Here is a 17,112-nt window from a genome sequence, read left to right on the forward strand (position 1 = left end):
TGATACCCTGGCTGAGGAGGACCTGGAGTTCTCTCATTCGGTGCTACAGAGTCATCCGCACTCTCCCGCCCGTTTGGGAGCTTTGGAATAATCCCCATGGTCCTTACGGAGTTCCCAGCATCCACTAGGACGTTAGAGAAAATAAGAATTTACTCACCGGTAATTCTATTTCTCGTAGTCCGTAGTGGATGCTGGGCGCCCATCCCAAGTGCGGATTGTCTGCAATACTTGTAAATAGTTATTGTTAACTAAAGGGTTATTGTTGAGCCATCTGTTGAGAGGCTCAGTTGTTTTCATACTGTCAAACTGGATATAGTATCACGAGTTGTACGGTGTGATTGGTCTGGCTGGTAAGAGTCTTACCCGGGATTCTAAATCCTTCCTTATTATGTCTGCTCGTCCGGGCACAGTGTCCTAACTGAGGCTTGGAGGAGGGTCATAGTGGGAGGAGCCAGTGCACACCAGGTAGTCATAAATCTTTCTAGCGTGCCCAGCCTCCTTCGGAGCCCGCTATTCCCCATGGTCCTTACGGAGTTCCCAGCATCCACTACGAACTACGAGAAATAGAATTACCGGTGAGTAAATTCTTATTTTTTATTTTTCATCCTGATCGGGCGGAGTTGAGAACACGTGCTTCTTTCCTTCCAAAGATCGTGTCGGCTTTTTACATCAATCAGCCTATTGTGGTTCCATCTTTGCAGGACGATTCTGGGACACCTTCTTCTCTGGATGTAGTGAGAACCTTGAAGATTTACGTAGAGCGGACTGTGCCTTTCAGGAAGTCTGATGCTTTATGATGTACCTCGTCGCAGGTGGCCTGGTACTAAGCAGACCCTGGCCTGCTGGATTAAGTTGACTGTTCGTCAGGCCTATCTCCACCAGTCTAGGCGACCGCCAGTATCCATTGCTGCCCACTCTACGCCTTCAGTTGGGTCTTCGAGGGCCGCTAGTACGGGGGCTACCATGTCTCAACTCTGTCGTGCAGCCACCTTGTCCAGTATTCATACATTTGTTAAATTCTACAAGTTTGATACTTTCTCTTACGTCCTAGAGGATGCTGGGGACTCCGTAAGGACCATGGGGATAGACGGGCTCCGCAGGAGACATGGGCACTAAGAAAGAACTTTAGGTATGGGTGTGCACTGGCTTCTCCCTCTATGCCCCTCCTCCAGACCTCAGTTGATTACTGTGCCCAGAGGAGACTGGGTGCATTACAGGGAGCTCTCCTGAGTTTCCTGGAAAGAAGTATTTTGGTTAGGTTTTTTATTTTCAGGGAGCCTGCTGGCAACAGACTCCCTGCATCGAGGGACTGAGGGGAGAGAAACAGACCTACTTTAAGTTAGGCTCTGTTTCTTAGGCTACTGGACACCATTAGCTCCAGAGGGAATGGAACGCAGGTCTCACCCTTGCCGTTCGTCCCAGAGCCGCGCCGCCGTCCTCCTCGCAGAGCTGGAAGATAGAAGCCGGGTGAGTATGTGAAGAAAGAAGACTTCAGAGGCGGCAGAAGACTTCAGATCTTCATAGAGGTAACGCTGTGCACCATTGCTCCCACACAGCACACACACAGCAGTCACTGTAAGGGTGCAGGGCGCAGGGGGGGCACCCTGGGCAGCAATAAGGACCTCCAAATCTGGCAATAAGCATATATACAGGCTGGGCACTGTATATAAAAAGATCCCCCGACAGTTTTTTAATTTTTCAGCGGGACCGAAGCCTGCCGCTGAGGGGGCGGAGCTTGTTCCAGCGCCATTTTCTCCAGAGCACACCGCTGAGAGGAAGCTCCCCGGACTCTCCCCTGCTTACCACGGTGAAAGAGGGTTTTAAAAAGGGGGGGGGGGGCACATAATTTGGCGCAAATAGATAATTATAGTGCTACCTGGGTAAACATATAGTGTGGTTTTTTTCCTGGGTCATTAGCGCTGGGTGTGTGCTGGCATACTCTCTCTCTGTCTCTCCAAAGGGCCTTGCGGGGGAACTGTCTTCAGATAAGAGGTTTCCCTGAGTGTGTGGTGTGTCGGTACGCGTGTGTCGGCATGTCTGAGGTAAAAGGCTTTCCTAGCGGGGAGGTGAAGCAAATGAATGTGGTGTCTCCGTCGGCAACACCGACGCCTGACTGGGTGGATATGTGGAATGTTTTAAGTGCTAATGTGAATTTATTGCACAAAAGGTTGGACAAAGCTGACTACAGGAATTATGCAGAGAGTCAGGCACTGCCTGCCCCTATGTCGCAGGGACCCTTGGGGTCTCAAAAGCGCCCACTATCCCAAATAGTAGACACTAATACCGACACGGATTCTGACTCCAGTGTCGACTACGATGATGCAAAGTTACAGCCAAAATTGGCTAAAAGTATTCAATATATGATTATTGCAATAAAGGATGTTTTGCATATCACAGAGGGTACACATGTATAAGGAAAAGAAACCTGAGGTAACCTTTACCCCTTCTCATGAGCTGAACGAGTTATTTGAAAAGGCGTGGGAATCTCCAGACAAGAAACTGCAGATTCCCAAAAGGATTCTTATGGCGTATCCTTTCCCGGCTAAGGACAGGATACGGTGGGAATCCTCCCCAAGGGTGGACAAAGCGTTGAGACGCTTATCCAAAAAGGTAGCACTGCCATCCCAAGATACGGCTACCCTCAGGGATCCTGCTGATCGCAAGCAGGAGGCTACCTTAAAGTCCATTTACACAGATTCTGGTACCTTACTCAGACCGGCGATAGCGTCGGCTTGGGTTTGTAGCGCTGTAGCAGCGTGGACAGATACCTTATCGGCGGAATTGGATACCCTGGATAAGGATACCATTTTATTGACCCTGGGTCATATTAAAGATGCGGTCTTATATTTGAGGGATGCTCAAAGAGACATTGGCCTACTGGGTTCTAGAGTCAACGCTATGTCGATTTGGTCTATGGACCCGGCAATGGACAGGTGATGCCGACTCAAAGAGGCATATGGAGGTTTTACCTTACAAGGGTGAGGAATTATTTGGGGAAGGTCTCTCGGACCTAGTCTCCACTGCTACGGCAGGTAAATCAAATTTTTTGCCTTATATTCCCTCACAGCCTAAGAAAGCGCCACATTATCAAATGCAGTCCTTTCGGTCAAATAAAAACAATTGAGTACGAGGATCGTCCTTTCTTGCCAGAGGTAAGGGCAGAGGAAAAAAGCTGCCAACCACAGATAGTTCCCAGGAGCAGAAGTCCTCCCCGGCCTCTACAAAATCCACCGCATGACGCTTGGGCTCCGCTGAGGGAGTCCGCCCCAGTGAGGGCACGTCTTCGACTTTTCAGCCACATCTGGGTTCACTCACAGGTGGATACCTGGGCAATAGAAATTGTTTCCCAGGGTTACAAGCTGGAATTCGAAGAGGTGCCTCCTCGCCGGTTTTTCAAATCGGCCCTACCAGCGTCTCCCCCAGAAAGGGAGATAGTTTTAAATGCAATTCACAAATTGTGTCTTCAACAGGTGGTGGTCAAAGTTCCCCTGCTTCAACAAGGGAGGGGGTATTACTCAACCCTATTTTTAGTCCCGAAACCAGACGGTTCGGTCAGACCCATTTTAAATTTAAAATCCTTGAACCTATACTTGAAAAGGTTCAAGTTCAAGATGGAATCGCTCAGAGCGGTCATCGCCAGCCTAGAAGGGGGGGATTTTATGGTTTCCCTGGACATAAAGGATGCATACCTTCATGTTCCCATATATCCACCTCATCAGGCGTACCTGAGATTTGCGGTACAGGATTGTCATTACCAATTTCAGACGTTGCCGTTTGGCCTTTCCACGGCCCCGAGGATTTTCACCAAGGTAATTGTGGAAATGATGGTGCTCCTGCGCAAGCAGGGTGTCACAATTATCCCGTACTTGGACGATCTCCTCATAAAAGCGAGATCGCGAGAGCAGTTGTTGAACAGCGTGTCACTTTCACTGAAGGTGTTACAACAACACGGCTGGATTCTCAATATCCCGAAGTCACAGTTAGTTCCTACGACTCGTTTGACGTTCTTAGGCATGATTCTGGATACGGACCAGAAAAGGGTTTATCTTCCGATAGAAAAGGCCCAGGAACTCGTGACTCTGGTCAGGGACCTATTGAAGCCAAAACAGGTGTCAGTGTATCACTGCACTCGAGTCCTGGGAAAGATGGTGGCATCTTACAAGGCCATTCCCTTCGGTAGGTTCCATGCGAGGACCTTCCAATGGGACCTACTGGACAAGTGGTCCGGGTCACATCTACAGATTCATCAGTTGATCACCCTGTCCCCCAGGGCAAGGGTGTCTCTCCTGTGGTGGCTACAGAGTGCTCACCTTCTAGAGGGTCGCAGGTTCGCCATTCAGGACTGGATTCTGGTAACAACGGACGCGAGCCTCCGAGGTTGGGGAGCAGTCACACAGGGAAGAAACTTCCAAGGTCTTTGGTCAAGCCAGGAGACTTGTCTTCACATCAACGTCCTGGAGCTGAGGGCCATATACAACGCCCTTCGTCAAGCGGAGACTTTGCTTTGCGACCTACCGGTTCTGATTCAGTCAGACAACATCACCGCAGTGGCTCATGTAAACCGCCAAGGCGGCACAAGGAGCAGAGTGGCAATGGCGGAAGCCACCAGGATTCTTCGGTGGGCGGAAAATCATGTAAGCGCACTGTCAGCAGTGTTCATTCCGGGAGTGGACAACTGGGAAGCAGACTTCCCCAGCAGACACGATCTACATCCAGGAGAGGGGGGACTTCATCAGGAAGTCTTCGCACAGATTGCAAGTCAGTGGGGACTGCCCCAGATAGACATGATGGCGTCCCGCCTCAACAAAAAACTACAGAGGTATTGCGCCAGGTCAAGAGACCCTCAGGCGGTGGCAGTGGACGCTCTTGTGACACCGTGGGTGTTCCAGTCGGTCTATGTGTTTCCTCCTCTTCCTCTCATCCCCAAGGTGTTGAGAATAATAAGAAAAAGAGGAGTACAGACAATTCTCATTGTTCCAGATTGGCCACAAAGGGCCTGGTATCCGGATCTGCAGGAAATGCTCACGGAAGATCCGTGGCCTCTTCCTCTAAGTTACAACAGGGGCCCTGTCTGTTCCAAGACTTAACGCGGCTGCGTTTGACGGCATGGCGATTGAACACCGGATCCTAGCGGAAAAGGGCATTCCGGATGAGGTCATTCCTATTCTGATAAAGGCTAGGAAGGACGTGACAGCTAAACATTATCACCGTGTATGGCGAAAGTATGTTTCTTGGTGTGAGGCCAGGAATGCTCCTACGGAAGAATTCCATCTGGGCCGTTTCCTTCACTTCCTACAGACTGGAGTGAATTTGGGCCTAAAATTAGGCTCCATTAAGGTTCAGATTTCGGCCCTATCCATTTTCTTTCAGAAGGAATTTGCTTCTCTCCCAGAAGTACAGACTTTTGTGAAGGGAGTGCTGCATATTCAGCCTCTTTTTGTACCTCCGTTGGCACCTTGGGACCTGAACGTGGTGTTGAGTTTCCTTAAGTCGAACACTTAAAACGGTGGAGTTAAAATATCTCACTTGGAAAGTGGTCATGTTGTTGGCCTTGGCTTCGGTTAGGCGAGTGTCGGAGTTGGCGGCTTTGTCTCATAAAAGCCCATATTTAGTTTTCCATATGGATAGAGCGGAATTGCGGACCCGTCCTCAATTCTTGTCAAAGGTGGTTTCGTCTTTTCATATGAACCAACCTATTGTGGTGCCTGTGGCTAGACTTGGAGGATTCCGAGTCCCTTGATGTGGTCAGGGCTTTGAAAATTTACGTGGCCAGAACGGCTAGGGTCCGGAAAACAGAAGCACTGTTTGTCCTGTATACAGCCGACAAGGTTGGCGCTCCTGCTTCCAAGCAGACTATTGCTCGCTGGATCTGTAACACGATTCAGCAGGCTCATTCTACGGCTGGATTGCAGTTACCAAAATCAATAAAGGCCCATTCCACCAGGAAAGTAGGCTCTTCTTGGGCGGCTGTCCGAGGGGTCTCGGCATTACAGCTGTGCCGAGCTGCTACCTGGTCGGGTTCAAACACTTTTGCAAAATTCTACAAGTTTGATACCCTGGCTGAGGAGGACCTCATGTTTGCTCAATCGGTGCTGCAGAGTCATCCGCACTCTCCCGCCCGTTTGGGAGCTTTGGTATAATACCCATGGTCCTTACGCCCCAGCATCCTCTAGGACGTAAGAGAAAATAAGATTTTAAACCTACCGGTAAATCTTTTTCTCCTAGTCTGTAGAGGATGTTGGGCGCCCGTCCCAAGTGCGGACTACTTCTGCAAGACTTGTATATAGTTTTTGCTTACATAAGGGTTATGTTACAGTTTTCCTCAGTCTCGGACTGATGCTGTGTTGTTTCATACTGTTAACTGGTTTGTATATCCCGAGTTATACGGTGTGGATGGTGTGGGCTGGTATGAATCTTGCCCTTAGATTAACTAAAATCCTTTCCTCGTACTGTCCGTCTCCTCTGGGCACAGTTTCTCTAACTGAGGTCTGGAGGAGGGGCATAGAGGGAGAAGCCAGTACACACCCATACCTAAAGTTCTTTCTTAGTGCCCATGTCTCCTGCGGAGCCCGTCTATCCCCGTGGTCCTTACGGAGTCCCCAGCATCCTCTACGGACTAGGAGAAAAAGATTTACCGGTAGGCTTAAAATCTTATTTTTGCAGCTTCATCTTCACTGTTTGGCCGTCTTGTTTTGCAAGGTCCTCAGCGATCTCCCGCTCAGGGGGGAAACTTTGAGACGTCCCCACAGTCTTGAAGTTGTGCCAGTGTCCCCTAGTCGCTGACAGAAAAAGGAGGATTTTGGTACTTACCGATAAATCCCTTTTTCAGGAGCCATAGGGGACACTGGCCGCCCGCCCGTCGCTGTTCTCTTGCCTTCCTTGGTGTTCTGTTGTGTTTAATTGTTATATGCTCTCTTCCCTCGTCTAGTTTCTGTTCTCTTTTTCCCGTCTCCTCTCAGCTAATTTATAACTGAGGGATGATGAGGGATAGAGGGGGAGGAGCCTGTTTCACTTCTTAGATTATTTATAGTGCCAGCTCCCTATAAGCCACCATCATCACCCCCATAGTCTTGAAGTTGTGCCAGTGTCCCCTATGGCTTCCGAAAAAGGGATTTATCGGTAAGTACCAAAATCCTCCTTTTTACTTACAGGTATCACTGCTCTATCACTTCTCCAGGCTTAACACATCTGCCCCATAGTGTCTTCACCACTGCGCTCTCAGTGGCTGGAAGCTGCACCATTAGCTGCAACAACATAGAGGAAGGTATAGCTCAGTGTGGACATGAGAGCACTGAATACTTGTGCTATATCTTCTCAGCTGTATGTCATAGACTGATATCTGTGTAGTGCCTACCAGGGCTGCTGGTGCCTGGAGCATAAACTCCAGGTACCCCACCCATACTATGCCCCCGAGTATGTTATACATCAGTCTTAACCATCGTACAATATATTTTTGGGATGGTTAGACATTTAAATGTCTTTCGTTTCACTGGCTTTCTGTACATTCTGAAGAAAAATGTGTTTTGATGTTTTGTGAATGAAATTTTTTTTTTTAAAGTTGCAACTCTCTTTGTAGGTACATTCAATGACAGAAAAACGTCAGATGGATGTCTCATCGATCTGATCGAACAGAAATATGACCGCACACCAGGAAATATTTCCGACCTATCCCATTCAGAAGAATCCCAGAGTACTGCTAACAAATTGTCGCAGTGGGGGGCACTCCGTCAGTCTGGTTGCTGTGATGACAGCCATTTTAGAGGAGATGAAACGAAAGTTCTGACTGTAGAGGAATCTCCTTTCTGTGAGGACACCAGTACTTCCGTTGCCACACAGACTACATCTGCCCAATTGAAAGACGAGCAGGTCTGCATTGAAACAGAAACTCTTACAGGCAATGTAGTTTATCCATCCAAGGAGCCTGCTGGCCGCTTACCGGCCCATATCAAACAGTCCTCTGAAGGAGAAAGTTTAGAAGACTCAGGAGTTTCTTTACACGCAGAATGTACACAGGAACATCCTTTATCCAGTATGAAAGAGGAATTGATTATGAAAGAGGAGTTGAATTCAGACGTTGAAATGTGTGCACTCACTGATCCTGTGTCACTTGATTATACGTCTCCTATCGGCAAAGACTCAAACTCCTTTATGCGAACATGTCCGACAAAAACGAACAATGTTACACACCTAGCTCATGCACTAACAGAATATGCAGGTATTGAAATGCAAGAGGGTGTACCAGGTCTTTCAGACGCTGACCTTTACACGCAATCAGGGTTTACGTCCTCTTCGTCATCTACTCACGGAGAGAAAACCTTTAATTGCTCTTTTTGTCAGAAATCCTACCATGACATAACCCAGTTTCATCTACATGAGAAGAGTCACGTGGAGCGGAAACCATTTTCCTGCTCTGAGTGCGGCAAATGTTTTTCCAAGACGCTAGAGCTGGTGGCGCATCGCAGGATTCACACTGAGGAAAAGCCTTTCGCCTGTCCCGAGTGTGGAAAACAGTTTGCCGATCGTGCAAGTGTTATCGCACATCAGGTGATTCACACCAAATTTTCCGCTTTTCCCGAAACTCGTTTACATGAGGAGAAGGTTCCCACAGATGAGGGGCCCATTTTATGCTCTGACTGCGGACTAGGGTTTAACAGCAGCTCCGCTCTAGCGGAACATCAAAAAATTCACAAACAAGAAAAGAAGTTTGTGTGTCCTATCTGCGGTAAAAGTTTCAATAAAAGAGGACATCTTAGTAACCATAATAGAATCCATACAGGGGGGAAGCGCGTTTTATACTCTGAAAGCGGAGAATTAATTCCTCACACCACGTATCCACGGAAAAGGCCTTTCTTGTGCCTCGAGTGTGGAAAATGTTTCCCAAGCCGCTCCCACCTGGATAGGCATCAGAGGGTGCATACGGGGGAGAAGCCGTTTTCCTGTTCGGAGTGCGATAAACGTTTCACGGACCGTTCGGGCCTGGTCATACACCAGAGAATTCACACAGGGGAGAAGCCCTATTCTTGTAACGATTGCGGGAAATGCTTCAGGGATCGCTCGGGCCTTGTTGTGCATCAGCGGAACCACACAGGACAACATCCGTTCAGGTGCCTGGAGTGCGGGAAATGTTTCCACAACCGCGCACGCCTTGAGCGCCATGAAGTTGTTCACAGGGAGCAGAAGTCCTTTTCCTGTCCAGAGTGTGAAAAACGCTTCACTAACGTGTCTGCCCTCACCCTCCATTACAGAACTCACATAGGAGAACAGCCATGTGTTCCGGGGGTGGAAAGTTTTTCCACTCAGTTGTATTCCGAGAGACACCAGAGAAGTCGCACAGAAGAGAAGTCCTTTTCCTGCTCAGAGTGTGGGAAGTGTTTTACAGACGTATCTGTTCTCTCTCTCCATTACCGGACTCACCTAGAGGAGCTCCAGCAGACACAGCTGAGATTTCACAGCGGTGAGAGACCTGTGGATAGTGGGAAGTATATTGCTCATCGTCTAAGTCATCCTGTGAATAAGAAGAGTCACACAGTAGAGAAACCGTTTTCATGTTCACAGTGTGAGAAATCCTTTACGGATCGTACAAGTCTTATTGCTCACGAGCAGCAGCACACCGGCGAGAAACCTTATAAATGTTCAGAATGTGGGGAATGTTTTGTGCTGAAAGGTTATTTAACGAAACACTTAGAAAGTCACGCATGATACGTATAGCTAGGTGATCTGTGTTAGGTCTTTGTGTGTCAGATGAGGGACAGAGCGCTCCCAGACTGTGTGTGTTTTGGAGAGTTGACACCATGCCAGTCTACCACACTCTGTGTTGCTCCAGGTGACGGGCCGCCAGTGAGAGCTGTTGTACAGGTGCATGTAGCTTTCAATGGCAATGTGAGTAAACCGTCTAGTACGAATAGTGAAGGCTCCTTCATCTGTATGAGTGTGCTAAAATGCCTTCTAGTAACTGCTGGAATGTGGGGGAAAAAGAACATGGAGCCAGTGTCATAGAATACATATATATATATTTTACTTTGTCATTAATTATTCATCAAAATTAAGCCAACATTAAGAAGCCATGTTTTTAAAAAGTAATTACACCCCTTGGTTCAGTAGCTTGTAGAACCACCTTTATCAGCAGTAAGCTGAAGTCTTTGGTTTCTGTAGGAGTTTATCAACCTTAATACATTGCATATGGGGAATGTTGGCCTACTCCTCCTTACCATCTTGCTTCAGCTCCGTGATGTTCGAGGCGACTTGGCTTTGCACAAATCTGTTACGTTCCTGGACAACATCTCCATGGTTTTATATAGTGTGGCAGATGCTCAATTAGCTTAGTGATATCATTCAGGTGCTTGAAAGGGAGATGTATTTCTAAGCAAGAAAAAAAGTAATTTTGTTTCCCCAAGCACCCTGAATGATAACAGTAACCAGATGTAAATCCCACACACTATTAGAATTCAGAGATCTTGGTTACATATATTTGCGCAAATGTATGAATAAGCCCCAAAGCCGCATCAAGGCGTCTATGTATACTTGGGGTCCCTAGCGCTATATCTAGGTGCAGGGTGTGGCACCCCAAAACACCAGCATAAGCCAGAAAGCCCAGGGCAGCAGATCAGTGAAAAAACTATAGTGTTAATAAATGAGTGTTAGGAAGCCAAAGCTATAAAGAAGGTGATACAAAAATTAGATGTAATTAAAATGGAGAAATAGTGTAAAAGAAATTAGTGTGTGAAAAGTGTTAATAGAATGTAAAGGTATTCCACACTTAACCCATCCAGCTCAGCCAGTCCAGAGGCACCACACCTCACACCTCCATTACCCCAATCTGGGTCTATGATTAACCAGCAAGGAGCCACATGATAATGGCTCCTTACTTAAATATATCTAAGCTAAGAGCTACCTACCTTGGAGCAACCCCATAATGCTCCATATGGCATGTCAGGGCCTGCACCTCCTCCTAATGCAGGAACCTCTCTGCCTCTCACAACAGACATATATAGTGTGGCAGATGCTCAACGACTTTAGTGATATCATTCAGGTGCTTGAAAGGGAGGGGTATTTCTAAGCAAGAAATAAAAAAGGCATTTTGTTTTCCCCAGCACCTGAATGATAACAGTAACCAGATGTAAATCCCACACAATAATACAATTCAGAGATCTCGGTTACATATATTTGTGCAAATGTATGAATAAGCCCCAAAGCTGCATCAAGGCGTCTATGTATATTTGGGATCCCTAGCGCTATATCTAGGTGCAGGGTGTGGCTCCCCAAAACCAGAGCCGGCCCTAACCAATATGATGCCCTAGGCAAGATTTTGGCTGGTGCCCCCTAGCACCACCGCTGGTTCCGCCTCTGACCTTGCACGTCTTTCCCATCACCCTTCACCCATAGCAGTCCTTATTTTGGTGTTTGTACCCCCTATATTTTAAATAGGAATAGTTCGCACTTATGGCGCACAGCCCAAAAAGGGGTGTGTTTTTGCTGGCAAGGGTCATGGTCACACAATAGTAACCCCAATTCTAATTACACCACACAGTACTGCAACTTTATTCACATGTTATCATGTTATCATGCGATAGTGTCCATAATTCATAATACATCCCACAGTAGTATCACTTTACCTTATAAACGTTACTCCTCACAGTAGAGCCCCTTATTCACATTACATCACACTGAATTGCTCCTTATTCACATTACACCACACCATATTGCTCTTTATTCACATTAGATGACACAGTAGTGCCCTTTCTATACGTTACGTCACACAGTAGAGCACCTTATACACATAATGCCACACATTAGTAATGCATTTATATACTTAATTCCACACAGTAATGCCCCTTACACGTGAGACACATTATTAATGTCCTTATAAACATAATGTGCTTTACAAATTATGACAACCTTTATTAATGCCCTTATACACATACTGCTCCGTACACATATGCCGCACAACATTAATGCTCTTATACATATAATGACACATAGTGCCCCCTACACATTTGCTGCACATTATTAGTGCCCCTATACACATAATGACACACATACAGTAGTACCCTGTTACACATATGCTGCACATTATTAATGCCCTTATACACATAATGACACGCATAGTGCCCCTTTACACATATATTGCACATTATTAATGCATTTGTTACATGACACACATAATGCTCCTTACACATATTCCGAACACTACTGCACAACCAACCCACTCACATGCACACAGCACTCACCCTGCCACTAACACTGTGACCTCTGCCTCTGCTTGGATACAGATGTGTCATCATAAATCTTGCCTCAATGCTAATGTCGGGCACCTTTTTTTTTATGAAAATGCATCTTATTTGCATTGCTATGTGGCTAGGATGCACAAGCAGCTTCTGCTGATTAAAATGATATGCAGCATGCCTATATACTGTGTGAGACTGTGGCTGTATCTGCATATGAAATGCTACACACAGAATATAGGCATGCCGCATATCATTTTAATCAGCAGAAACTGCTGATGCCCCTAGGCATATCAAATGCCCTAGGCAATTGCCTAGTTTGCCTATGCCTATGGCCGGCTCTGCCCAAAACACCAGCATAAGCCAGAAAGCCCAGGGCAGCATACCAGTGAAAAAAGATTAGTGAAGGCTCCTTCATCTGTATGAATGTGCTTAAATGCCTTTTTGTAAATGCGGGAATGTGGGAAAAAAAGAACATGGAGCCAGTGTCATAGAATATATATATATATATATATATATATATATATATATATATATATATATATATATATATATTTTACTTTGTCATTAATTATTCATCAAAAATAAGCCAACATTAAGAAGCCATGTTTTTAAAAAGTAATTACACCCCTTGGTTCAGTAGCTTGTACCTTTATCAGCAGTAAGCTGAAGTCTTTGGTTTCTGTAGGAGTTTATCAGCCTTAGGAGGTCATTCCGAGTTGATCGCTCGCAAGGCGATTTTAGCAGAGTTGCTCACGCTAAGCCGCCGCCTACTGGGAGTGAATCTTAGCATCTTAAAAATGCGAACGATGTATTCGCAATATTGCGATTACACACCTCGTAGCAGTTTCTGAGTAGCTTCAGACTTACTCGGCATCTGCGATCAGTTCAGTGCTTGTCGTTCCTGGTTTGACGTCACAAACACTCCCAGCGTTCGCCCAGACACTCCTCCGTTTCTCCGGCCACTCCTGCGTTTTTTCCGGAAACGGTAGTGTTTTTTCCCACACGCCCATAAAACGGCCTGTTTCCGCCCAGTAACACCCATTTCCTGTCAATCACATTACGATCGCCAGACCGATGAAAAAGCCGTGAGTAAAATTCCTAAGTGCATAGCAAATTTACTTGGCGCAGTCGCAGTGCGAACATTGCGCATTAAGCGGAAAATCGCTGCGATGCGAAGATTTTTACCGAGCGAACAACTCGGAATGAGGGCCTTAATACATTGCATATGGGGAATGTTGGCCTACTTCTCCTTACCATCTTGCTTCAGCTCAGTGATGTTCGAGGCGACTTGGCTTTGCACAAGTCTGTTACATTCCTGGCCAACATCTCCATGGTGTTGCAGCATTTCAGTTTTGCTGGACTCAAGATGTTGCATGAGCAGATTTACTTGGCCTGTAGGTACCTGGATGTAGCTCTTTGTTTTTTTGCCATCTCGGTGAGCGCCATTCAGTTGGATCTCTGGGTCGATTTTGGTGGGACGTCCACTTAGGAGCAGATTGGTAAATATCTTAAGTATTCTTTGTGTGTAATTGAACATTCCCTTTCTGTAAGATGTTGGGCTTTAAAGCATTGCTGCAAATCTGTCTGGAAAGTATTGAAAGGCCCTTTACATACAATTACTGCTCTGAGATTATTGCAGATGTGTATTTCATACTTGCCTACTCTTCCGGAATGGTCGGGAGACTCCCGGAAATTGGATGACCCTCCCGGCCCCCTGGAAGTGTAAGCAAGTCTTCTGATTATTGCAACTCTCCCCAAACCCAATCGCCTACTTTGCGAGTGAAGTGGGTGGTCAGGGCAGCCGATGACGTGATTATTGCTGAATCGTGTCATCGTAGTCATGCCCCCTGCCTTATAATACCAGTAATCTCGGCATTATAGGGCAGGGAGCGTGGCTAGGATGACATCACTGCAACTGCCCTGCCCCATGCAGCTCCGCCCTCACCCCACTCCCTGTGATGCAACATTATCCCGCCCCACTCCCTTTCTGTGCCAACCTGGCTGCTCTCTTACGGAGAGAGCAGCCAGGAAGTCGGCAACTCTGGTGTATTTGGTAATTTACACACTCCGGATTAGAATGCCAGCTCTGATGTGCATTTGGTTAGCAGCACCTGGCTCTCAAATCACCTGATTTTTTTATTTATATAGCGCGCACATATTCTGCAGCGCTTTACAAAGAATATTTACCTCAGCGAAGCTTACAATCAATATTCCCTACCACATTTACACACACACTAGGGATAATTTATTCTCAGGAGCCAGGTAACCTACCAGTATATTTTTGGGTTGTGGGAAGAAGGAAACCCATGCAAGCACGAGGAGAATATACAAACTCCACACAGTTAGTGCCATGGTGGCAATCGAACCGATGACCTCAGTTCTGTGAGGCAGTAATGCTAACCGTTACATAATCCATGCTTTATTCATTCATATGGAAGTAGTAAGGTTGTACTTTGTGTACGGCTTCTTCTTAACAGCTTATTTTTTTGTTGAATAATCAACGACTTTAGTCAAATCTGTTCTGATTTGTTTGTCACATGAGATTAGTTTTTTTTGTTTTGTTTTTAAAATTTAGGAATTGACGAAGACTAGACTATTAATAATTATGTACAAACACAAATTTGAAAGTGGGTGTACTTTCTCTTTCACACGACTGTATGTGTATATTTATAATATTTGAGAAATGAAAAGTAATTGCCTGGAATTTTGAATAAATTATTCACATTTTATCTCTCCTTATGTTTTTTTTTGTGTGATTTTGGCAGCTCAGTATGGAGTGCACAAAGTCTCAGAAAGATATACATAAATACACAAGTATGAATAAATGGTGGCACTCAGAGACATGTACTGCAAGAGAAGAGGGAGTTTTATTCTGATGTTTCAGAGAACAAGTCTTTTTTCCCCAGGGGACACATTGCAAACAGGTATAGACATGATCCCTTCCTCAGGTGTGTAATCCAGTTCCTGTGTTTGCTGCAGATTCCAGCATGGCCGCTGGTGACCGAAGACCGGCAGCACGCATGTGCATGACACCACCCTGCTCGACCACAGGACGGAGCATCAGATAAAGTGTGTATCTTCTTATCGCCATAGCAACATCTTATGTAATGATAATAATAATTTAAAAAAATTGACTGTACAGGTACTAACTTCAAGTTCCGTTATATAAGCATCAATACGGCAAGAGTACAACATGGTTTGTATTATGGTGATAATAGGTTTAATTCAGACCTGAACGCTGCTGTGCGTTTTCGCGCAGTGGGCGATCAGGTCTGAACTGCGCAGGCGCTGCAGTGAGCCGATGCATGCCAGAGAAGCTATCGGCATCTCAGCCCAGCAATCGCCTCTGCCTGATTGACAGGCAGAGGAGTTTGCTGGGTGGGATGGGGTGGGCCGGCGGCGTTGGGCCGCCATTTTGGGGGAGCGGTCCGGGCAACGCAGGCGTGCCCGGACTGGGTGGGGGGCGGGCCGCGGTGGCTTTGTAACATCACACGCAGCCGCTGTGACCTGGAGAGCGATGGGTAGCTCCCTGCCAGCACGCAGGAGCTGCGATGGTAGGGAGCTACTTTTTCTGGTACAAAAGCATCACCGCCATGCAATTCTTTTGTACCTGTGTGGGGGGGACGGCAGAGCCAGACATGTGGGGCGGACTAGCCCTGTGCTGGGCGTCCCCCCGCATGTTTGGGTGGCTGATCGTAGCCATGCAAAATTTTGCACGACTACGATCAGGTCTGAATCAGGCCCAATATCCAATGTGTATCTAAATCTAGTACTTATCTAATTTGTCACGCAATTATAGCAAACCCGATAAAATACAGAGCACACCTCATTTTGTTTCTGATTGGAGTAGTCATCCATGCATCCTCTTAACCTCCTCCTCACTGATCATGTGTGGAATCTTGGCGTTGTTCTGGATGGTGGCTTGACACTTAAACATCAGATATCAGCCACAATCAAATCCTCATTCTTCCACCTGAGGAACATAGCCAGAATCAAGCACTTAATTCCCTCAGATGATCTGCCAAAAGTCATCCATGCATTTATATCATCTCGATTAGACTACTGTAATGCCCTCTACCTTGGTCTCCCAGCAAAAGAATTGCACCGCTTACAGCTGGTACAAAAGGCAAGTACAAATGTGTGAATACAGTGAGAGAAACTGTATAACCTGGCGCTGTATATAGTAGTATTCAAAAAAATAGTTGTGAACTATGGAGCCGCTGAGCAAAAACAGTTGGTTAGACTGAAATATAATATGGTACAAAACAGAAAGAGGGAATGTTCTGCGTTCCAAGAATCACTTGAGATTAATCAATTAATTAATTTAATTAAGTGCAGTCTAGCAAGGAGAATAATTGACTCAATGCAACTTACTTTGAAAGTGAATTACTTTATATCAAAATAATATATGAAACAGACACACAGCTTAATAAAGCAATTGATACATATAAAGCAGGTTAAAAAGAAACAAAAGTTGCAACTTCTTACATGCACAATAGAAAATGATAATCACTGTCTCAAGAATGTGCTAGTTAAGACAGCATATATTTGTACGGAGTTAAAATTAGGACAAAGCTCTCTGAAATGAATGATTACTAATTAAATCACTGGCGTCCCAGTGTGACATTGAATCATAAAGCTCCACACTGATTATGAAATTATTTGAGGCATACAAGCTGTGATAGTTACCACCGTGCTGGTTCCTGAATATTGCTACAGGGTCCTGTGTGCAAATGCACTTGGTAGGTAGAAATGATGTTTTTGTTGCCTCTGAAAATGAATGTAGAGCAAACCCACTGGTAATGTAAACTCGATGCTGTGAAGGCCGTCAGTCATCAGCGGGATGTTGTTAAATGAAAAAGCCTCACAGCGAAGGACGTCATCCGTT

The 17,112-nt window shown here is 46.0% G+C and overlaps 1 protein-coding gene across 1 annotated transcript in view; it reads left to right on the plus strand.

The window, feature by feature from the left end:
• LOC135054859 (zinc finger protein 250-like) overlaps nt 1-14,920 on the plus strand; it is a 62,321-nt gene extending 47,401 nt beyond the window's left edge. The window contains exon 5 of the mRNA XM_063958263.1: nt 7,577-14,920. Within this exon, the coding sequence (XP_063814333.1) occupies nt 7,577-9,699 (2,123 nt within the window). The 3' untranslated portion in view covers nt 9,700-14,920. The remainder of the gene's footprint in view (nt 1-7,576) is intronic.
• Nucleotides 14,921-17,112: the final 2,192 nt, after the last annotated feature.

This window comes from Pseudophryne corroboree, chromosome 3 (genome assembly GCF_028390025.1).
Source record: "Pseudophryne corroboree isolate aPseCor3 chromosome 3, aPseCor3.hap2, whole genome shotgun sequence".
NCBI classification, from domain to species: Eukaryota; Metazoa; Chordata; class Amphibia; order Anura; family Myobatrachidae; genus Pseudophryne; species Pseudophryne corroboree.